The 23,165-nt window shown below is 44.1% G+C and overlaps 1 protein-coding gene and 2 long non-coding RNA genes across 5 annotated transcripts in view; 1 reads left to right on the top strand and 2 right to left on the bottom strand.

Annotated features, from left to right (window-relative positions):
* Positions 1-22,198, top strand: part of MOB2 (MOB kinase activator 2) — a 50,670-nt gene extending 28,472 nt beyond the window's left edge. For 2 of the 3 annotated variants that reach the window (XM_026036768.1, XM_026036767.1), the window contains exons 2-5: positions 12,028-12,188; positions 13,439-13,532; positions 19,588-19,712; positions 21,115-22,198. In XM_026036768.1, coding sequence (XP_025892553.1) covers positions 12,028-12,188; positions 13,439-13,532; positions 19,588-19,712; positions 21,115-21,431 — 697 coding nt within the window. In that variant the 3' untranslated portion in view covers positions 21,432-22,198. Of the gene's footprint in view, positions 1-1,000; positions 1,035-12,027; positions 12,189-13,438; positions 13,533-19,587; positions 19,713-21,114 lie in introns of those variants that run through there. The other variant, XM_026036769.1, reaches the window with a different exon arrangement.
* Positions 5,691-7,984, bottom strand: LOC112945224. Its single transcript, XR_003248972.1, has 2 exons — positions 7,923-7,984; positions 5,691-6,111 (listed from the first exon to the last, which is right to left on the bottom strand). It is a non-coding gene; the product is annotated as an uncharacterized LOC112945224 (long non-coding RNA).
* Positions 12,051-21,120, bottom strand: LOC112945223. The gene is made up of 5 exons (XR_003248971.1): positions 21,043-21,120; positions 19,848-20,027; positions 19,529-19,758; positions 17,113-17,184; positions 12,051-12,085 (listed from the first exon to the last, which is right to left on the bottom strand). It is a non-coding gene; the product is annotated as an uncharacterized LOC112945223 (long non-coding RNA).
* Positions 22,199-23,165: the final 967 nt, after the last annotated feature.

Here is a 23,165-nt window from a genome sequence, read left to right as displayed (position 1 = left end):
ACTAGCTGGTGTTTACATCAGTACAAAACTGACACCTGAGAAACAAAACTAAATACCTGGAGGTATCAGGAAGGAAAAAGGAACTTGTTTCCTGTGAGAAGGAACAAACTCCTTTCCTTTTCCCTGGAACAGGCTGCCCAGGTTGTGGAGTCTCTTTCTCTGTAGGTCTTCAGTATCAACCTGGATGCCACCCTGTGCTCCAGATGTCTCTGCTAGAGCAGGGGGTTGGTACTAGACGATCTCTAGAGGTCCCTTCCAACCTCAGCCACCCTGTGATTCTGTAACATGAGCTCTTCAGTACTTCTTGAATGGAAACAAGGCCTACCAGGCAAGCAATGCAGTCTGTGTTGGAAAAGGAGTTGGTCATATTCATCCCTTGTTTTGAGGCACGATGATGGATTTTTAAAAAAGGCAGTGTGAAAGCATGATTGCATCCCATGCTTGGAAAAGATTTTAGTCTCTGCTTGTATGAACTGCTTAATTGCAAATCTCTATGAGCAGGTAAGGATACTGCTTGTCATTTGCATGTGCAATGGAGAAGGAAACAAGCTGAGCACACGGGTATCCATCTGATTTTAATATTTAGTTTCAAAAATTGCTACTACAGGAGGTTTCCTTAGCTGATTCCTTAGCTATTTGTTCAGCATTTCATTAAAATAACAAATTTGTATCTCAACAAGTCCATGAGCAAATTTGACTGTGCTTCTCATGGCTGGGTGGGGTGGTACACATCTGTAGGGAAGTTTCTGCTTGAGCTTTTCAGTTGTCTTTGAAATATTGAAAAAAGTAAGAAATTGGGGTCAGAATGGTCACTGCCATCACACAACTGTAGCAGTAATTAAGCTTTTCTCATCCCTACCACTTTTTTCATCAGTCATTCCAATATTCTCTATTAAAAAAAAAAAAATCTCTAGTATATGTAAAGCAAGATTGTAACCTGATCTCTCCTAGGAAATACTGAACCAGCAGGGTGCTATTCACAACGAGGAGAAAGATTGCGGAATTCTGTTGCAAAGTTTGAAATTAACTATGTGGTTAGTGAATATTTTGTCCATATCCTTTTTAATGAGCTCTCTAATTGAGATAACGCTTTGCTGCTTTTACCTTCACCTCTCCCCCTACCCTGTGAGGAGACTTAATTTGTATTTTTGAGCCATGGAGCTCAGTTTTTGTGTTGAAGACCGTTTGTAAACAAAGGTGGGAAGGTCCCATCATCGGATCTGGTCTCAGACACGCCAGTAAAGGTGGGATTTAAACTTTGCTTTAAACTGTGGCCAAACTCATATGAAAAGAAAACTAAAATCCATTCTTAAGCTTTAAGGTTGTCACTGAGAGAGAAGTGACTGTGTTAGAGCCATTGGGTTTGTCCTTCGTGTGTGATTTGTTTGCAGCGTGAGGGATGAGCTTGTGCAGCTTGGTGCAGCGGGCCTGAATTCCAGGTGAGGCTGCTGTTCACACTGATCTTTGTTCAGCCTGCCTCAGTGGGGCGACCAGGTGTGTGCTAGTGCAAATGCTTTAGAAACAAGCTGGCGGGCTCGGGTGCGCAGACCTGCCTGTGGATGGGGGAACGTCCTTCTCCCAAGCTCTGATAGGCCTGGCTATTCCTGTTTGCGGAAGCTGCTGCGCAGACTGCACGTTGAGGTCCTGCATTGCTACCCAGGGCCCTGCACGTGCTGTCACTTGGGGTGCCCCGACGCTGCTGTCGAGTCTCCTGCAGTTCCTTCACGGGCAGCGCAGGTTGTGTTTGTGTGCAGGATTCAGCTGGCAATCCAGCTGTCGACGTGCCTGTGCACGGAGGCAGTTTCAAAGGCGCAGTTGTGTGCGCAGTGAAGCAGCCAGACAGATGCAGAAGGCACTCGGTGAGTTTGTTTTCACCCTCCTCCCAACAGAAGCAACCTGCTTGTGCTGGCGGCACAGGCGCTCTCCGGCTGGGGAGGCTGCGCTGGCGCCTCCGGGGCGCTGGGCCGGGCCTGCAGCGTGGCCGGGCCGGCTGCAGGCGGACGTGTTGCACCACGCTGAAAAATAGTTATCTGCTGAGAGCACCGGCTTGACGTGGCTTCATTAACTCCCTGCGCTCCGGGTCTTGTAGTCCCTTCTGCCCTCTTTCATAGTGCACAGCATGCTTACAAAGCCCGTTCAAAAGCCTTCTGGTAGACTTTTGAAAGTGAACACTTTTAAAACTGAGATTAGTTGTGTGTTAAGCATTATTTGTACTCATGCTGCAAAGCAGAATGCATAGGGAAGGTTGGGATAGGGAGCTTGGCCTGCAGCCCCTGTGTATTTCCTTTGCGACAGCTTTTCCTCAGGCTAGGGCAATGCCTCAACCTGTTGCTGTGTGGTTGGATAAACGTTTTCCCAGAGTGCAAAGGCGCTAGGAAGGGAGGTGAGGAGAGTAACCCCCACCTGTGCATAGAGACAAACCCGGCTGCAGGTTCCCGCTGGTGCTGGGCCCTGCAGACGCCGGCCTCGTTTGTGTCTCCAGGGGGAGCGCACAGGCCAGGTTGCCACAGTGAAAAGTCTGGCCTATTAACACCCCATCCTGTGCTGGAGGGCTCCTTGTGAAATCCCCCTTCATAGGGACATGAGGTTTGCAGATCAAATTTGCTCGGTGTAGAAATAAAGGTAAGTTTGGGAAGCACCGCCCCGCAAAGGCGCTGGAGGGGCGCTCGTGCACGCGCGCTGTCCTGGCAGGGTCACAGGACTGTGCCCCAGTGACCGGTTGCCAAAACATGGACTTAGCTATGATACATTGGTCACAATAATTTTATTGTGTGCAAGGAGAAGGTTACAGGAGAGAAATAGCCAAAAAATGCTGCTCAAGTTGACAGGCATGCCTAAAAACATGCAGGTGACAGGTTAATTAAGAAGCTTCCATGCTGTTGCTCCTGGGCATGTACATTTTTCTCTAAATTTGCAGAGTCTAAAAATTGCAAATGGGGAATTTTCTCAGTCTTTTTTTGTTTCTTGCTCCTCTTTGTTTCTACATCAGCTGGGTTGGTTTAATGTTTCTTCTCTCTTCAGAAGTGGTTGTTTTGACCTCCAGGGGGATTTTAGATGGTTTGATTTGCACTTCCCTGCACACTTTGCACTTCCCTGTAGTGCAAAGGCACCTTACACACCTAAACTTGCTTTCTGATAATCTCTGTGGAGGGCACATCCCTGTGCTCACCATTCACTGCATCTGAGCTCCTGCTGTGAGAGATTTCCCTGCTAGAGCAAATAATCATTTGTAACAGAAGCAGGCTCTCTATTTCTGTCACTGCTCAGTCTCAGCTGATACTCTCCTTTGCTTAAAGGTTTTAACAAAAGAAATTCAAACTATGGTCTGGAGATATGGCTTACCTTGAGCTGAGCTGGTTACCACTAAAGAATAAAACCAACCAACCAAAATTAAAAAAAAGTTTCTGCTGCTTTTAAGAGGACTTCAGAGAGCTCATTTGGTTATGAGCATTTGCACGTGCAGGTACATGGGTTAGGTGACACGGGTGTTGATCCCAGGGCCCAGCTGCAGGGACGAGCCTCTCTGGGCTGGGAGAGGCTTTGGCCTTGGCAGCGTGTGCCTGGGCACTGCCGGGAGGCGCAGCTTGCTGCACCTTGGCCAAACAGCCGCCCAAGCGAAGGCCAAGGCTGCAGCCCATGTTTTCAGCGGGTACGTCTCTGCAGGCCCAGGTCAGGTGGAAAGCAGCCGCGGGGCATCAGCAGGGCCTGCCCGAGGTGCCCTCTCGCCTCCTGCGCGCCAGGGCCGGCTCTGGCAGGACTCTGGCACAGCGGCACTTGCAAGGAGAGAAGGCACCGGTGCAGTGTGCGCCGAAGCCCCAGCCTAGCTGCGTTGGCTGCCATTCTGTGCAGCTTGGGCCTTGCTTGCTGCACCAGGGAGGGAGGTGCAACAGCCAGAGCAATGATCCTTTTCTCTCTGCCCCTCACCCTCCATCCTACGCACGCAGACTCGGGTGACTCCCAAGAGGACCCGTGACACAGGGTTCTGCCCTATGGTTTGTGCTAAGCATTGGATAAATTTGTTGTTGCGACATTGCTGATCTATGACCTACTGAATTCTTTTACTGCAGACCGAATTTGGCGCCACATGGAGCTCTTGAGAATAAACATTAGGAAAGGTTTGTGCCCTTTCTCTTTCCTAATCGCTACATTACCAAAAAAAAAAAAAAAAAAAAAGGCTTACATTAAATCTTTCAGGAAAAGAATCTTGCTGCGCTGTTGTTTTGGCACTGACTGGTTTGGAGAGGGAAGGGTTTTTGGCATGAAGGTTAGGGGGCACATGAAAAGGAAGAACAGAGTATCTGCCTGGGTAAGAGAACGTTCTGCGCGGGAGCTGGTGAATGATTCCTGAACTGCAGCGCTGTCTCCTAGAGAGAAATAATGGGATCTCCTCCCATCTGCCGCCCGTGCCCTGGCTCAGGGCCCTGCAGCCCCTCGCGGCCGCGCTGGCGGCGGGGAAGCCTGGCCCAGCGCAGGGCCCTCGGCAGAGGCCGCCGGAGCCGCGGCCGCTTGCCCGGGTGGGAGACAGGAGCTCTGGCGGCAAGGCAAGGCAGGCGGCTTCCGCGCCCCGGGAAGGCCCCATGGTTGTGGAGCGCTGGCAAGCCCAGCCCTGCATCCGCGCTCATTCTTCCCAGAGCTGAGGGAGAGTAGGGGAGCATGAGCAGAAGAGAAGGGGCTGCAGTGGTGCCTGGGCCCTGCCAGCCACTCGGGCCCCTCAGCACTGCCCTCCCACAGAGTTCCTGTGCGGCTGCCCCCACACGTGCTCACCCAGCTAGCAACGGGGGTGAGTAAAAGCAGTGCTGAGGGAGAGGGGCAGCAGGACCCCCACTGGGAAGGGAAGGCTCCCTGCGCTGCATACACATCCATGGTGGGTGACACTGCCCCGCATCCTTCCTGCTCGGCTGGCAGCTCCAGCTGTGGCAACTGTTTGGGGCTTTTTATTGAGAAGCAGCACTATGGGATAATGTTATGGCACTTGTCATCCTTAACATGCCTGCCATGCCTTGGCAGCGAGTGCTTGCAGCGCAGCATCCGGAGGCCAGGCAAAGATTGCCTTTTAAGGCCAGGAGCCACTATGAGAATCCAGAAGAAAAAGTTTCCCTGGCATGTAGGGCACATTCTTCTTTCCTCCTCCTCTTAAATAAACTATTAGTAACTTTTAAAAACAGAACAAAAATGAAGCAGCAGGGCCAGAAATGCTGCCAAAGACATTTTATTCTGTGCAGCTCCCTTAGTGCTGCAGTGTAACTGTGGGCTCCTGGAATCAACTCCCAGAGCAGGAGATGGGATGAAACTGAGGTCATAGGGGTCTGTTCCAGACCCCGTGCAAGAGGGAATCAGAAGGGAGACAGCTTAAAATGTTGTCTCTTCATCTTCTCCAAGCCCTGGAGAAATAGTCTAACCACAGTAATCTGAACAATTCCCTCGTAGGACAGAGTGGAATTTGTGCTGGCTTGCTAACACCTTGCAATACCTCCCTGCCCTGATGATTTTTGTTTCTTTCTTCCCATCCTGACTGCGAACGGGTATGTCCAGGGTTCAGGGCTGAGCTGGGCTCGGCTGAAGAGCCAGCAGGGATGGGGGCCGTGCTGAGCGCAGCAGCGGGGAAGAGCAGTGCTCATGTTCAAGTTTTCTTGAGAAATGGGCAAGTTTACAACGGTTAGAGGAGGCTGGTGCTGCTGTGGGTCTCAAGAGGGCTGCCCTTCCTTGAAAAAGGAAGAACAACTACAGTAATGTTCAAATGAAACACCTAATTCCCTTGTTCTCACTAGCTTACAATTAAATTTTGAGAGACCTTAATTTTAGCAAGTGACTTTAAGGTGCGTGGGGCTTTTTAAGTTTTCAGTCCTTGTATTTATCTGAGCAGAAAAACTCTGTCGATGGCTGTGGAAAGCTGGACGGCTGCAGTGCGGGCATGGACAGCCCTGCCCTGTAAACACTGCCGCGACCTCCTCCTCCTCCTCCTCCATTGTTCTTGGTGGCGCTTGTGCCTGGGAGTCGTAACTTTGAGCTCAGAACTGTTTCCTTCCTGCTGTGGACGGGATCTGAACTGCCAGGATAGAGCAGAAGGTTCCCAACCAGAAACCAGCTGAGAGCTTCTTGCCAGTAAAGCACCTACAGGAGGGGGAAAAGGAAGGGGGCGGGGGGGAGAAGGTAGCAGCTAATGAGTGGATCTGGTAACTGCTAACTTGCATTTCCTTATAAAGCCTTTATCTGTCGTGGGTGGCTTGGACTTTTTTTCCCCATTGCAAAGAGTGCAGTAGGAGGTGAGGAGAGCTCTTGTTTCAAACCTCTTACTCTGCCTCAGTTCCACTTACCTATTTGATTCCTTACCCAGAGAAAGGAGAAGTTCAAATGAGAAAATCCAATGTGACTTCGATGCTGAATTACTAACCCTTTGTGAGTTTTCTCTGCTGCAGAACACACAAATGTGAACGTGTGTGTATATTTATATATATATAAATATATATTATATATATATATAAAATATAAAGACTGGCCTATGAGTTGCTGTTGAAGTGCTGGCTAACAGCCCCTCTAATTCTCTAATTCTACATTGGCTGGTGTTTAAAGACGCCAGCCCCCATCCTCGCGCTGCCAGGAAAGCAGATTTTGGCAGGAGGCCTTCACGCTTCTCTGCTTCATCTACGGAGGATATTTTAAAACATAACTTTTCAAAGAGAAAGGAAAAATTGCATGATGATAATTAAAGGCCAGGATGATTATTATATTCAGGAGTTAAGTAGTATGGAGCGCAGCCGGGTAAGGTAACTGTGGTGGTGGTGTCACTTCATCTAATTCTCAGGAGACTGGAAATTCTCCACAAAAACATTTTCGTTGGGAATGTGGCACTTTAAATGGCAAGTTTTCCGCATGAATTGTGGTGCACCACTTAGATTACTTGAAAAGAATCCCCCAAAACTTCAAATGACTTCCATAATTTGGTAAATTTTCTGTAAATTGTCTTATTTTTTCACTTTTTTTTTTGATGCTGTTTTCTGAGTGTTTCTCAGTTGCAGGCTTTTAATTTGCTTTCACCAACTCTGCCTAAATTGAATAGATTATCTCATTTTGAGGTATACTTCCTTCTAGGCCAAAGAAGCATCTTTGGCTTGTAAAGTTTGTAAAGTTTATAATCTTTTCATCCCCATTACATTAATTTAATATGGCATTTGAAGTGTTGATTTTTTGTTTTGCTTTTGTTAAAGTTTGCAAATGGGAAGTCAGAGGGCTGCCATGTCAGGCTGTTGAACCTGCTCTGTTGCTTTCCTTTGGAAAAATCAACGTGTTTGAGAGCTGGTCCCAGCCTGAAACAATTTTTTTTTTTTTTAAACTTTTCAAAGTTACAGTTATATGTGGTGCTTATTTCTAAAAACACTTTAATGCACACTTAACAGCAACACCAGTGATTTGGATGTGAAAGAGAGAAAGAGGAAAAAAAAAGCCTTTCTCCTCAGGCTGGTTAGTTGGGGCGGGAGGTAGGACAGAAAATCATAATTGAAGCAGCAGGATTTATCCTTCAAGAGAGTCGTGTTTTAGATATAGTCTAAGAAACTGTAGAGCTTGCTGCAGATGGCAAGATGCTGTATGTGTGCTGGATAGCTGGTTGCCTTTGGACCCAAGGAGTCCTGTATCGGTTTGGAAAATCTTAAAATTGCAAATGATCAATTTAATAAGCTTAGCATTTAGTAAATCACTAATATCTCCTGTGTGGTCAAACTTATAATAAAATAAGCTTATACAACCAAAAATACAGATGCCTTGGAACAATTCCAAGGTAATGTAAACTAAACTGGGTTATGAAACATATCCACTCAGATCTATTTAAAAACGCTTCCTCAGTTGTATCGTTTTGCTCCCTATGTGTTACCAAACAAATCAGAACTGAAATGTGTCTCTTATTCACAAGAAACTTTGAACCTTACCGAGTTTCTACTGTGAAATGGCGATAATGGTTTCATGCTGTGGTATTAAAACTGAGTTAATGCCTGCATAGTGCTTTGAAGATGCTCCAAGGTGGTGGGGTTTTTTTAAAGAAAAAAGTACTGGGCTTCTGATCAAGAAGGAAATAAAATGGAGGTTAGAGAAGGCTCGTGATTAACTGAGATGGGGAGGATGCCCAGGCCCTAGGCATTCTTACCCCATCCAAACAAAGCCGCCAGCGCAGGGAGGGCCCCTCGTGGCCCTGCCGGCTGCTCCCTGGCTGCACTTGCGGTCTCCGTGTCCTTCTCCGGTGGGATGCCCACCAGCTTCCAGCCACTTGTTTGGTTGCTCAGCAAGGTGCAGGGCGGGTAAGGAAGCCCAGCTTGGAGCAGCAGAGCTGTAATGCATGTCCTGTCTCTTGCTGGAACCGACTGTTTGACCTTCTTTGTAGACATGTAGTCACTCAAGCGACCTCTGTTGTGCATCTCCCATCACTTTTCCTTCTCTGCTGCTTCCTCTTGGGGTGACTTGGTCTGTTGCAGCATGTTCAGTTGAGTGCCTAAAACCAAACAAACCGAATCTTTTCCTGGGAGTTATCTGAGGAATTTGTTTGTGCTCTGGGTTACCTGTCAATAAAAGCTGCTGAGCGGTGTTTCCTTGGATTCCCTGAAGATTTTCTTCCCCTTAATTAGTAGGTAGGCAGAGCTGGACAGGTTTTTAGTCTAACCTCTTGGATGACCTCTGCCAAACTGCTGTCTAAAAGCTGCTCCTCTAGCTGCTCTGGTGACGCAGTTGACTGACCTGTGAGTGCTAAGACATTTTTAGCAGAGTTCTCTTGAAAGACATAAGTAAACAAAGCAATCAAGGCTTAATTTTGTTTCAGTGCCTATAGGAACAATATAAATTGTTTTGAAAGGTACAAGACTTTTTGTGTGATAAGACATTTAGTTTTCTAGTAAATTTCTACAGAAAATGGATTCGGTTTTCCTGAGTAGAACAGTAAATTATAATGTTTAATCATTTCTGCTTTTACCGAAAGCAGCCTGAGTGAGCTGTTGGGGAAATGCTTCTCCATGCTCACTGATACATTCTTCACCTAGAAAGGTGAAATGAAAACTTTAGGAAGGGCTATTAAATGTTATTACTCAACAGTAAGTAACACAGGGAATAAAGGATGATTCTCTTGGCATGTTTGGACTTGGTTCCAGGTAGATGGTGTTTTCTTAGGGGCCTCGGAAGCTTTTCTGAACCTGGAGGGAGGGCTCAGAGCGCAGGGGCAGGCAGGCTGACTTCTGAACTTTAAAGTTTTGGATAACTGCAGAAATTGAGAATGTCAAAGTGTGCACTTTGGTTTGTTCAGAATGCAGAACCTACTATTTGTTGACTCTTAATAGCATGTAATCATGTTTCTGTGTCGTCTCCGTAGTGCTGTAACTCTAGTTCTGTCAGCCTGTAAGAAAACACTTGAGCATTGACAGCTTCCAAACTAAAGCCACAATTCTATGCTGCAGCCTTAGCACAATGCTATTAATGTTAACCTGAAGTTACAATGTGAGCTCAGTGTACAGGAAGGAAGGAACGTGGTCCTGAACAACTCAAAATTTGGTGTTTTCAAGACTGGATTTTTTTTTTTTTTAATGCCCTTTAGGCTCTGTAATGTCCAATCCCACTGCATTCAGGTCATGTGTATCTGCTGATAGAAACTATTTCTGTGGTTCTGCTTTAGCCCTCAGCAGCTGCAAAAGATTTAGAAAGAAAAAAAGCAAAAAGGATTTGTGCTGCAGATGGTGATTTGACATTCAGCTATCAGTAGTGTGAATAAACCCTTTGCTATCAGTGACTGGGTATTTTAGAGCTTCAGTAATGATGCACATCAGCCAGGTATTATTTTGTTTCTGTTTGTATTTTAATAGCTGAGGAGCTTTGGGAAGCGGCACGTTTGAAATGCTCCAGTTCCAGACCGGGCAGTTGTGGAAAGACTTTGAGCCTGCTGAAAGGCTGAGGCGGCTGCATCGCTTGCAGCAACGAGGGGGGTCTGAGCCGGGGAAGGGGCCTGGGCAGGGATGGGGCAGACGCGCTGCGCTTCTGCTCGCTGACAGGCTCCCTCAGCCCGGCCGCCTGGGCCCCTCCTGCGGTTTCCCTCCACGTCCTGGCTCTGTGACAGAGCGTCTTTGACCTCTTGGTCTTCCTCTCCCCACCTCCTCTCAGAAAACTGCTCTTGGCTGACGTGGCAGCATTGCTCTGCCCTGACCTCGCTTTAAGCGTCCTGAAGTACAGCAAAGACCCAGAGGGTGTTCTAGCAAAATATTTCTCATCGCTTTCCTCCCCAAATGTTTTAATGCAGTTGGTCAAACCACTCTTTCAGATTGAAGTACTCTGCATGTTGAGAGAGCTATAACCCTTTTCTGTTTCTTGAATAATCAACTTACTCCAGCATGCCTGACGCCTCTCAAAAAACCCTAAGCAAAAGGTAACCAACATTTTTTTTTTTTTGAAAGGCTATTCTGCATAGCCCTTGCTGCTGCCTGCCAGAGGCCCAGCAGGTGTGAAGATGCTGTACAGAATGTGCCAGGCCTCATTTCGGCAGCGTAGGAGCACGCTGGCCGGTGCATGGAGTTAAGCAAATCAGCGGCCTTGAGTATTTTTTTTTCTAGCTCAGGGCCAAGTACCTCGTTCCAGCCGGATTTATGCTGATTACTGTCAGGATAAGGTAGGGTGAAGTCTTAGCAATGGCATTCCTGAGGAAGGAAGAGGTCAAAGACATTGCTTCATCTGGTCTAAAGTCAGGCTACAGGCTATTGAAGGAAACTGTTCTTTTGAACATAACCTTTTGAAAATAACCTGAGAATTGTCCAGGTTATTTTGTTAAATAAACCTAGGAAAGAAATTTCATAAGCTCTGTTTGAACAGGAATGAACTGGAATGTCTTTCTGTGGAAACAAAAGGAATGGTCGCAGGCGGGCAAGGAGAGCTGTGTGCTGAATTGTCTTTTTAAAGATGTGTTTCAGTTTTCATACTGTGTGTGTACCCTTGGAGCAGGTGCTCTGTGCAGCAGACATCCTTCCTGAACCATTCATTTCCACATTGCCTCTTGGAAATGAAGTGGGACTCTCTTCCTCTTACCAGAAACCTCCGGTAGCGGTTTCTGCACATCTGTGGTTTATAAAAATATGGCAAGTGGCTGAGCATGAATCATGCCACTGCTGTCGTGACGGTTTCCTTGATCTGCCCTTGGGATGGCTTTCCTGAAGACTTGAAGTCCATCTAGTCTTAAGTTACTGGTTAGGGAGAAGTATGATGAGACTCAATGCGGAAGTTCAAGAGAGCTCCTGAGTATGCCAAGGAGATAACGCATTTTGCGGAATGTGGTCTGTCTGCTTTTGAAAATCTAAGTGGAAGGTTATTTCATCACACAGCTCTACCAGTAGCCATTTGTTCCACATTTTGGAGGGTTTAAACTGGATCTTTCTAGCATAAATATACTGGAAGTTGAGAAAGTCTGTGTTATTGTAGTTAACAGGTTCTTGTTGGATTCATAGATGATCATTTCTAGAGGATTTGTGGTGTCTCAGACATTGCAGCGCTGCAGGAGGGCCATAGCTCTGACTCAACAATGCCAGTAAAGTTGTGTGGAAAGAACATTTTCCACCTGAGAAGCATCTTCTTGCAGCAGTCTGTTTTCTGGGTTTCTCAGGCTCCCAGTCTGCAGGTGAAGCTGAGATGCTGTTAATACACTTTGATTAGAGTAGCTCCCCCGGCACAGAGCCACTCTGCTGTCACCACTTTTCACGGGCATAAGGAAAGGCTGTCACTCTCCCAAATAATTTGCTAAGCTGACAAGATAAAAGGATGCAGTGATCGAACAGCTCAGTGTGACGTTTCTTATGCCATTCAAAATTTTCACAACTACTTGAGAAAGAGGGTGATTTCAAATAAACTTTTTTCTAAAACTTTGTTTTGCTTTAATAAAAGAGCTAGAGGAGAGAAGGCAGGAGGAGCAATATAAACACAAATATGTGAGTTGGAAGAGTTTGGCTAAGCCGATTCGTTTCAGGTTACCATGGCAGTTCATCAGCAGGGAAGGTAACCTGTCTTCATCTTTTGCAGGAAGTCCAAGGGAAAGCCAAATGGGAAAAAGCCAGCACCGGAAGAGAAGAAACTTTACCTAGAGCCAGAATACACAAAATCCAGAATTACTGACTTCGAATTCAAGGAGCTAGTGATGTTACCACGAGAAATAGACCTCAACGAGTGGCTAGCCAGCAACAGTGAGTCCTGTGAATATACCCTTCTGTCCCCACCCAGAAAGGCATTCATTAATTGGTCCTGTGTGTTCCCCTCCCCAGTTCCCCCAACTGTTTTTGGTGCCTAGAAGAGCACTCGGTGATTTAGGCGTATTCCATAATGCGTGTCATTACACCTTGAGTAGTAATTAAGATGTCTTGCTACACTCCAGTGTGCTCAGCAGTATGGAGGTCTTGATATATTTCCTCCTTCCTACTCCCTTGCTGTGACATTGAGGGCATCAAAATGTTGAGTGTTCTTTTGAGGATCTTCACTTTCCTTTGAACTATCAGCTAAACCTGCTCGTTCAACATATTCTTGAGTCAAGTCATTGGTTTTCCTGGACTGTAAAAACAGGCAGGTTATTGAGACCTGTATATAAGGCAAGTTATGCTCTGAAGCAGCCTTTTGGATGGATTTCTTCTCCCAGACCTTTCCAAGCTGTGGTGGCATTATTGTGAATCTGAACTGCAGTCAAGCTGGAGCTCAAAGAAGTGACTGACCAAAAAAAGATTAAATACCCTCACTAAATGCTGTATAAGTTGTCCTATGTATCTCATTTCTGATTTGCAACACTTTCCTGTGCTTCTGCCTCATTTGGCAATTTCAACCTGCAGCTATGAACCAGTCCTACTTAAAATTTCAACAGTATGCCATAGCAGCAAGAAATTGCTTTAAACTGCACACTAGTGAAGTATATAGACACTCCTAAAGAAAAGGTAAGGTGCCTCTAAGGAGTATTAACATGACAAATACCTTAGGAGATTCTTGAAGTGAAATGTAATAGTTTTCAAGATATTATTTTATTTTTTTTTAAAGGAGGTTTGTCATGAGAACTAATAACATCATTTTTCCAGCTACTTCTAAACTGTGCATTTCAACTGTCCAACTTCAAAAGAACTCAGTAAATGGCTTGCCTTCAGCCTAGAGTATTTGACTGTGAAGGTGAGGCTGATGACAGAGGCACTTTCCAGTCTAGCTGCTTAGTGAGTAATGAGAGCTGGTGCATCATGGTGCTTTCATCTTAAATCAAAACAAGAGCTCTCTTTCTCTCTACCTTTTTGTTTTGCAGTTCATCATTAGACTCATTTAGCTAAATCATATTTAAATGTGTACGCAAGCTCAGGGCTCTTTAAGTACACTTCACTTACTCTATTTAAATAATTGTCTGGGGGGACAATCAGCATTTGAAAGTATTTTACACTTACAGATTTCCTTCATGTTTATTTTTCAGCAACAACTTTCTTTCATCACATCAACTTGCAATATAGTACAATCTCGGAATTCTGTACAGGAGAGTCGTGTCAGACCATGGCAGCGTGCAATACGTAAGTCACTCCACGCTCCGTATTTTACTGTTACAGGGTTTTCATCACGTCTTGGGAGTTGCTTGGGGATGAACACTGGTATTTGATGGAGTTGGGCAAGTGGGTTAATCTCTGTGCTGAGTGAGGATGCGGCAGCTGCACGTGCTCTCCTGCCCAGGGAAGGGTGGTGGAAATGGGCTTTTGTGGAGGCCTTGTGTAGGTGTCATTTATGAAAGATAGCGCTATAGTTTTACTGTACATGGTGAATATGAGAAAGGGCCTGTAGACTCCTGCTCTTGATGAGCAGAGTCGTCCAGCATAATTGTCCATGAAATCCAGTCCAGGATGAATGAGCCTGTTGAATGAGCATTTGCTGATAGTCCCATTCTTTCCTCCTCTTGCATTTCCTGGGATCCGTTTAATTCACCGAAAGCTGAACAGTTCATGTCGTACATCAAACATCCCAGGGGATGCACACAACAAAGCCAGACCTCTTTTCCAACACTAATTATGAAGTGCTTAAAAAGAAATTCTTGCTTAATGCTTTGGGCTGTCTTATGTTTGATAATAGTATCAGGAGCTTTGATAGCACTTGGAGGAAGGTAAAATATACTGAGGATGTTTTTGCATATAAGAGCTGGAAAGATAACTGTAGGTAGAGAATTAAAAGTCATTCTAAGGACTTAAAAAGCAGGTTGGAACAGAAACAACTCTGCTTACTAGGCCCAGATTTTATCAAAAGTAGATGACACATCCCTAAATAAGAAATGATGATTAGGAAAATGAATATTTTGTTAGCACTCGCTCCCAAGCTTTCTTGTGTTTTAATTCCTGCTGTAGCACTAGCTGTCCCTAGGATTCAGCCTAGCTGCTTATTTGCTTGTCTAACGGGAAAAGTGTCTGAAGGAACGTGGTGCTCTGGAAGCTGTGTCTGTCAGCCCTGCCCCATTCTGCTGCAGCGAGTCTTAAACAAGTGTGTCTGAGCATAAAGAAAGGAAGTTCCTGCAGGCAGCTCCAGCTGTAGGCTTTATTTTTAGAGGTGAGGACTGATAGCAAACTGTTGCTCTCCTTTGTTTTGGAAAACTGAGAATTGTGCTACTTGGGAATAACAGGAAGCATGTGTGTGCTTGGGTGAACACTTGAAACAGGCTGTATTTAGCGAAATTGCAATAACCTAAATTGCAGCAACTGAAGTATCTTCCTGTACTTGGGTGTAGATGACTGATCATGTTGGCAAACTGCAGGCTGCGTATTTTGTTCTTGTCAGGTGTCTGGTTTTATAAAAAAGAAAAAGACCCCACTACAACAGGTGCAGTGATCTAGGTACTCTGTGCTTCAGCACAGGTCAGCTTCAAAGACCCTGTTCATAGTTGGGTTCTCTAAGTACCCTGACAATCAATTTTGGATAATCCTTATCTTTCTTTTCTACCTATCGTAGCTTTAGCCCTTAAAACAAATATTGTAAAATACTTGCTGAATCTCATTTTGACAATGATAAAGCTCTACGTGTTTTTTTTTTTTTTTTTTTTTTTTTTAATCTTGCTCTAGAGAAGAAAGATAAGCAGATGTTTGTTGTTCTGGAGAAACACCACTTGATGCCATTTATCCTATTGCTGACCTACCTCCAGTTTATCGAGGGTAGACCTAAGCATTAGAGTTGATGGCTCCTTTATCTAACAGACGTTCCAGATTTGGCCTTCTAAGACCACACGATCTGTTTGTTTAAATAAGTTCTCCTGGAAAAAAATGCCAGCATCTACGTAGATCAGGTTTGCCGCAGTGGTGCAGTACCTAGGAGGAGGGGTGCAGGCTGCCATTATTACAGCGCTGGTTTGTTATGTAGGTCAGTGCCGAATTTTGCCTTCTGTTCCTTTCTTATACCTTCCTTGTCCAGCTTCCTAAAGTGTGTTTTAGATCCCACATTTCTCATCTTGCATAAGGACGATGTATTTATGATCAAGATGTGGAAGTAACTATGGAGAACAGGTTGCTTGTTGACTTAGCTTGTATTCAAAGACCGTAGAAAATACCCAATCTTCTAGTTCTTGCTGTCTTTGTTACAGGATTTGCTGGTAAAATAAACACTGGTCACACTGAAATAGTTGAGGTAAATTTGTAACCTCCTATAGAGGCTGCAGCCAACTGACAAACTGCAGATAGATGCAGCTCTCAGCTCAGTCACGATTTATAACACAGCACAGCTATCTTTAAAAAATGAGGAAGAAAATGCCTTTTCAGGGGTCAGTTAGACATTATGGATAGAAGCTAGTCCATTAAATGGAAGTTTTTTTGCTGGGAAGATGGAATAATGTTGAGAAGTACCAGAAAGGTCAGCTGTTTTAAACACTTGAGGATGGCCAGAATGTAGATTTAAGAACCACTTCTTTTGCTTGTTAATAGCACCTGCTTTAGAGCAAGTGATAATCTTTAATGCTATTTTTACTATTTATATTCAGTATGTTTTATTATTATGCAGACTACTTAAAAAACAATTTTAAGTTTACTGCTATGAGCTGTAAATTGGTTTTCTAGCTGACCAAAGCGTTTCAAAAGTGCTTGCATGAACTGAGTACCTAAGAGCCTGCGTAAGCACTGGTGAGATTACAAAACTCCCCAAGCAGAAATCAAGGAAGGATGCAAAATTTTAAGCAGGCTACTGATAAGAGTGTTGTTAGCTATCTCATTTCTATCCAGTGAAATCCCTTAATCGATAATTCTCCTTGTCCACTCTTTTCTTTTTTCTAATCTTAGGATCTCTTTTCTGTTGTTTATCTTGAAGTTGGCATCTCTGCATTATAGAGGTTATAAAATCTTAAAAAAAAAAAAGTCAAATTTGCATGTTTTGCATTTTTTCCTCTGTGACTACTTAGTCACAGACTCATTTTTTTTGCTAAATGTCGCTTTGTCTCCTTATCATACCATCAAAATTACTTCAAGGTGCTGACAGCCACCCTATTGCTGCCCTTGCATTTCGTACATCTGTTGCCCTGTTTCTTCATAATGCGTCTTCCCAGGATTTTCTAGGAAGACTAGTTCTCCCTCCATCCTTTCCAGAGGACACGCTCCAGCATGTGCCTCTCACTGCTCCAATGACCTTTTCTTTCTTAACTACTGATTTCAACTCTGTTCTGCTGAACTTCTATGTATACAGTAGCAACTATGAGATCTTTTTTGAACTCATCAACTCCAAAGCAGTATATTTTGCAGGAAAGCAGATAAAAATACATATGTATATAATAGTAAATTAAGACGCACCATTGTGACTTTATATGTTTACCTACTGTTTGTATCATGGATTTTCTCTGTGAAACCTACAGTAATTTCTAAGTAGAGCTGCAAACTTCTCACGCGCTCCATAATTGGAATTTTAAATCGGCAAGAATTCTACATATTAAATAATTTATCCAGCTCTAAATCATTTAAACATTTTTCTGAAAGGTGTCTTTAAGTTGTCTTCACATCATCTGCTTCCCATCCATTGCCTAATTTGGGAATTGACTGTCACGGGGCCAGGCGTGGAATGTGCTTAGACGCCTGTGCCCAACTGAGCCCTTGGTGTCTCGTAATGGAGATAACGTGAGTGTGGGTGGGAGCCGCTTACCAGGCGAGACGTTCATGGCACGTGAGCGGTGCCTCCCTTTCTCCACGGCACGTGGTGATTCTGTCCACAGCACTGAAACAGGAGGAAAACAATTCTGATCAGCTATCCTCTGCTCTTAAATCTTAAAACAGTTCTCCTCTTAAATTTCTATTTTGCTATAATTAATTTTTAGGGAAAGGCACAAAGAGTGCTTATGGGAATGTTACAGCAGATTTATTCACTTTTATTTCATATATGTGCATTTACATAGTTGTCCAACTTCCTTTGGACTAAAACCAATTACATTCCTTTTTGTGCCTAAAGGCAACTCTAAGCTGTGCTATCTTGTAGTTAGTTAAGGCTTTCTGCAGCAGGAGAGAAATGCTGAGGTACAGATAGCTCAGTCTGCTTTTGCTCCTGGCAATAAGCATTGTCCCAAGACCCAAAGCAAGTCACACCTGCCTAGAACTGCTTAGCTCCTGTTTGTTGTAGACTGGACAGACAAACAAGGTAGGGATGGCGTGTGTTTGTATAGCCCCTTACACACTGATGGGATAGAGGAAGTAAGCAGTGATGAAATACATAGTGCTCAGCTAAGAGCTGTTAGCTCCTGCGGATTTCAAGCACTTGCTCATCTCTTTTTGTCCTTTAGCAGCAACCCTACCACCTTTTCTTAACGATGTAAGAATGACCAAGCATCTAATGCTGAAAAAAGTCTAAAGAAAAATTCTAAACTTCAGGTGTTTGCAGAATTGGATCTTGGTTGTGTTTCTTCTCTTACAGTTGAGCTATACTGATGATTTCTGTACTGTTTCCTCTGCTTGCAGGCATGAACAATATTGTTAGTTTCCTGTCTTGTCCTGTCCCCATGCCCCCCTCTAGTCACTGAAGAATCTTTAGGGCCAAGGGAAACAGACCATAAATTACAACTTATCGAAGAGTTAACATTTTCTCTTAGTTGCTTCATGACTTTTCTGCTGGTCGATCCTTTCAGTTCAAAGTATTCCAGTCCTTTTATGCACAGAAAAAAAAAAAACCTTTTATTTTCCATACAAAATTTAAAAGCAACTGTGCTCAAAGGTGGCTAGACTTCCCACTGAAATGAAGTCTGTTTAATCCTTTCTGAAATGCGACTTGTGTGAGGAATGTCAGATAACGGGTCCTTAGTCAACAGCGTAGGGCTGGAGGCAGACGGGCAGGCAGAAAGCAGCAGCCCAGCTTGGCAGGGATGTGTGTAGGAAGTGGGAGGGAGGGGGCCTTATCTTCCTAGCCAAGCTCTGAGCCTTAAACCACTCCTAACCTTGCTTCCGAAGCGGTTAGCAAATCCCACCTATCCTGTGTTCTGAGGAAGGCCAAGACAATGGAGTTCTCAGCAGCCTGCAGTGATACGGGACGGCACCCGGGGCTTTGGAGCCTTTGAAGGAGGAGTTCGGGAACTGGAACTCAGACATCTCTAATGGGGTGCAGGCAAAGAAAAGGTCTTGCCAAAATCTTTATCTACAAAAGCTTTCTCACTGCAGGCCTAGAGCAATGGATAGTAGTTCTGCCTGCTAACACTTTAAAGGTATATAAATTAACCATGATAAAAAAAAACAACAGAAATAAAATTTCACCACTCTTCTAGCTTTCAGATTCCCCTCTGTTGACAGCAATACATTATTAGAGAATGTTGCTGGTGTAGTTTGATGGCTGCTGTTAATCAAGATGATTACAGCTAACTGTTTGAATTAGCTACCGTTGAAAGGCTAACTGCTGACAGCATTGTATTGTCTTCGGTTCCTTAAGACTCCAGAAGATTATTCACTAGTGGCGGAGTTCAAAGGTAAATGTGGGAGGTTGTAAGCAAAGTAATAGGGTTCTGAGGCACAATGGTAGACATATGCAAGACTCTCCTGAAAACTTTACCAAAATTGGTTTTTGAAACAGGATTTATGCCATTTAGAAGTGCTGCAGGTGCCTCAGTCCTTAAAAGCTGGTATTCTGGAGCCACCTTCTGTCTGTTTAACATGACTACGCTACAAGACTAAGTTATGTTTTGTAGTGCTAGATAAGTGTCAGAAGACCATGGATTTATGCCTTAGTATTGTTCTTTTTGAGTAGTGATAATGTTTCCTCCAGGTTTTATACACTGTGGCCCCTCGATCTGTGGTTTTCATTACCTCAGAGAGGTTAGTCTGTGGTAAGAAATCTACCTCCCCAGATGGTTTTCAGCCCTCTGCAGATTTTGTCTGCTGCCGAAGGTGCCACTTGAGTGGAAGTAGAGCTCCTCCCTGTGGACACTTTCCAGAAGCTGCCTGTGCTTGATAGGGAGAAACAACTGGCTAAGAGAAATCAGGGCTTCAGATGTAGAAAGACACTGAAGCAAATCTCTTCTGCAGCAGGTATGAACTATTTTGGTAATGTGGTAGCTATTGCTTTTTATTATTTAAATACTAACCTCATCAGAGTTGAGCTGAGGTGGTGTAAATGTGGTGACATTTTCCATTCTTTCCACAGACAGTACTACTGGTATGATGAGCGGGGAAAGAAGATCAAGTGCACTGCTCCTCAGTATGTTGACTTTGTCATGAGTTCGGTGCAGAAGCTAGTGACAGATGAGGACGTCTTTCCGACAAAATACGGTATGTTCCCCTTCGGACAGGTTTCTCCTATCAGTCTTTGCAGATGCTGCAAATAAGGTGAAAGTTGGCCTTCAGTGTATCAGTAATATCAGAGAACTTCCTCAAAAGCTTTTTGAAAGCTGGATGCGTACTTACAGTAAGACCTGCACTGTTGGCATATGAACGGGGATGAAATCGTGTGATGCTCGCTCCCTTTAGCTTCATCAGTACATCCTTTTCTCAAAACATTTTGAGATGTTCTAAGATCTGGTCTTGTCTTGCAGATTGTTTAAGCCCTCAGCTCCCCTCCAAATTTAAGAAAGAACTTTTTTTGAACTGAAAAGCATCAGAGGAATGTAATGTTAGCTCAAACTTGTAACCTAAGAAGTTTGCTCTGTGCAATGTCTTTGATTAAGGAAATAAAGTAGGTACCTATGGAAACGAAGTTACCACTGTCACTGAGCTTAATCAGGGCCTAGAAACAGCTAGCTTGAGTCCCTTCAATAGATCCCCGGAGAACTAGTATGTGCAAAACAATAAATACTCAGCTGGTATTCTTTATTTGTAAGCATCTGGATCTGGAAAGAGATATACAGTGCACTCTATGCTAGCTGCTGCCAACTGTGATTTCTTTTTTTGTAGCATATGCTTTGTAATTTGCTTGTTCAAGGACAATAAGAGTCTTTCACATGACTGCCTGACAGTGTGGCCAAGGTGCACTACAGCCGACTCGCACAGATCCTGCTGTGCATCACAGCATAGGGACAGTGACTTTTGCTTTTCTGTTTGCATGAGTTTTGTTTTCAATGTCACGAAACAGTAGCTGTTCAACAATGGGCATTCTGCTGCTTTAGCATGTACTATTTGGACTACACATGACTAAATACACCCAGCAGATTTTCTTGCTCAGTATTTCCTTCTTAACCTTACCCACTTGATAGAATTTCAGCAATGAGACGAATCAAGTTAGTTATATTAAGTTATGCTGATGCTGAATGCTACACCAAGCCTATATGCATTAGCTTCCATTGTACTACCTGTGAATTGGTTTCCAAAGTCTTTCTCTTCTCTATGGGAGAAACTTGCCATTCCTGGATGAAGACCTGAAACTACTACTCGTTTTTATAACCATTAACAGAAGTGTTGTGGTTTTTAAAGCATCATTATATTTGCTTCCCAATTTTTGAATCCTTAGGGCTTAAAAGATTAACTTCCAATGAAAATGCTTAAAACCTTAGATTTTTTTTTTCCCCTAAGTCTTGTATAAAGACACTATTTTGAAAGGGGTACAGTGCCCACAATCTGCCTGCTCTTCTAGATGGGTTAGTTGCACTTAACCTGCAGCACTTACCATCAGAAATACTGCTTTGGGCTGAAGGTGACCGGTCGGAACTCTCATGGTTGTCTCTCTGTCTTCTTGCAGGCAAAGAATTCCCAAACTCATTTGAGTCCTTAGTGAAAAAGATCTGCAAGTACCTGTTCCACGTGCTGGCCCATATCTACTCCTCACACTTTAAGGAGACTTTGGCACTGGAGCTGCACGGACATTTAAACACACTCTACACACACTTTATCCTATTCATCAGGGAATTCAACCTGGTGGACCCTAAAGAGACCACCATCATGGACGACCTCACAGAGGTCCTCTGCAGCAGCAGCAGCAGCGGGAGCAGCAGTAATGGGAGCGGCAATGGGAGCAGCAACAGCGCAGCAGCACAGAACCATGTGAAAGAGAGATGAGCCTTCCTACAGGATCAAAACTAACATTAAAGACAATATTATATATTTTGTATGTATATGTTCAGATATACATACAGGCATACACAACAATGAGAGCTGAAAGAAATTATGCTGCCACCACAGGACATGTAGTTGTATGGGACTGTATGGAGCTTTGGTTTAATGCCAGCTGGCGAGAAGTTGCACCAATCTTATTTTATTTTCTCTCCACTCCTTTTACTTGTTCAGATGGATGATGAGTGCTGTTTTTAGAGAAGAGCCAAGCTTGAGAGTGGGGCCACTCTTGTTTTTGTTTTGGTTTTTCTTTCTTTGGTCTTGAGTGCAAGCCCTCTGTCTTTCCAGGATGGTGGTCCTGCCATTTTAAAAATATCTATTATATTATAAGAAGTGACTTTTACTTTGAAGTGGCTTAAAATGCAGATTTATTTGTTTGTTTTTGGGGGCGGGGGGTTGTTTTTTTTGGTTTGGTTTTACATAGACTGCCCCTCCCCATGCCAAAAACTCCTCAGTCAAGTGCATCTTGCCCTTTGCTAGCTTGGAATGGGAAGAAACTCCTGGCTTGACTAGAGTAGCAGTTAGGGGCTTGCTACAGGTTGAGAGTGGGTGTGATCCTCCAGTTGTCCCCTCTACCTGGTCACAACCCGTGAACATGCGAGATGATCCACAAGCCTTTCTGCTTATTGCTCCTACACCATATATACTCTCCTCTCTGCTTCCCCCTGTCTCGCCTCCTGTTCCTGTGGGCACGCACCTCAGTGAACAAAAGCAGTAAGGATGCTCACTGGAGTCCAAGACTTATGTGCAAGGACCATCATCTGTTGCTTTCCAGTGAACGGAGGCCCCAGGGGGGAGAAGGGTACATTGGAGTCAGTCCACCACCTGTGCTAGAAAGATGGCTGTTGGCATAAAATTATATTGTTGGCTTATTTTAGTTCATCTGTTCTATAATAATAAAAACAAATCTATCAGCCATAAGCTTTGTTCTTGTGCTTGCAGCGTCAAAACTCTCTTTTACTGCTGAATGCTGTTGGTCTCATTTGCAACTGACTTGGGAAACAGTTCTGTTTCTTCCACCTCTTGAACTAGCAGTTCGAATCAATTCCTTACCCTTTCCATAGTGCTAGAAGATGAACTCCTCCCCAGGTAACCTGCAGACCTGCAGCTAGGCAATATATAGAAAAGAAGCGTAAGTAGCCTGTTTGGTTACATACTTAATTCTCCACGTGTAGTGAGCACCTAGGTATTTTGCAGAAGATATTGTATCGACCCAGAAAATGATACTACTCTTTTCTTCACGTTTCCATTGTTTTGTGACGGTCAGGATTTCCGGCTGGGAAAATGTGAGATTTTTTGATGAAACTGTTTCTACCAACTTTCTGAGAAACTCTTCAAACGGTCTCTGAGAGTTTTGCTTTGATGCTTTCGATAATTATCCTGAGGTACATGTCACTAATAACTGAGCTGTCATTAATCCTAGAAAGTTCTCTTGTATGAATTCTCTTAACTGTACAGTGAAAGTCAGTAAGAAGACAGAAAATAACAAGGGGAAAAAAAAAAAAGCCCTAGCAAGTGCAAAAGAGGGGGGAAAAAAGGAAAGAATGAGGGGAAAAAAGCAAGAAGTAAGAAAAAGCAAAGGAAAAGAGAGTAAGTGAAGTAAAAGTAAACAAGCAAAAGACGACATAAAAGGTGCAAGGAAAGGGAGAAGAAGCAGCAATGAGGAGGAGGAAAAAAGGA

The sequence above is a fragment of the Nothoprocta perdicaria genome, unplaced genomic scaffold (genome assembly GCF_003342845.1).
Source record: "Nothoprocta perdicaria isolate Ctin4 unplaced genomic scaffold, notPer1 scaffold_186, whole genome shotgun sequence".
In the NCBI taxonomy this organism is placed as follows: domain Eukaryota; kingdom Metazoa; phylum Chordata; class Aves; order Tinamiformes; family Tinamidae; genus Nothoprocta; species Nothoprocta perdicaria.
Note: the sequence above shows the minus strand (reverse complement) of the source record. Positions and strands in the feature narration are given on the sequence as shown.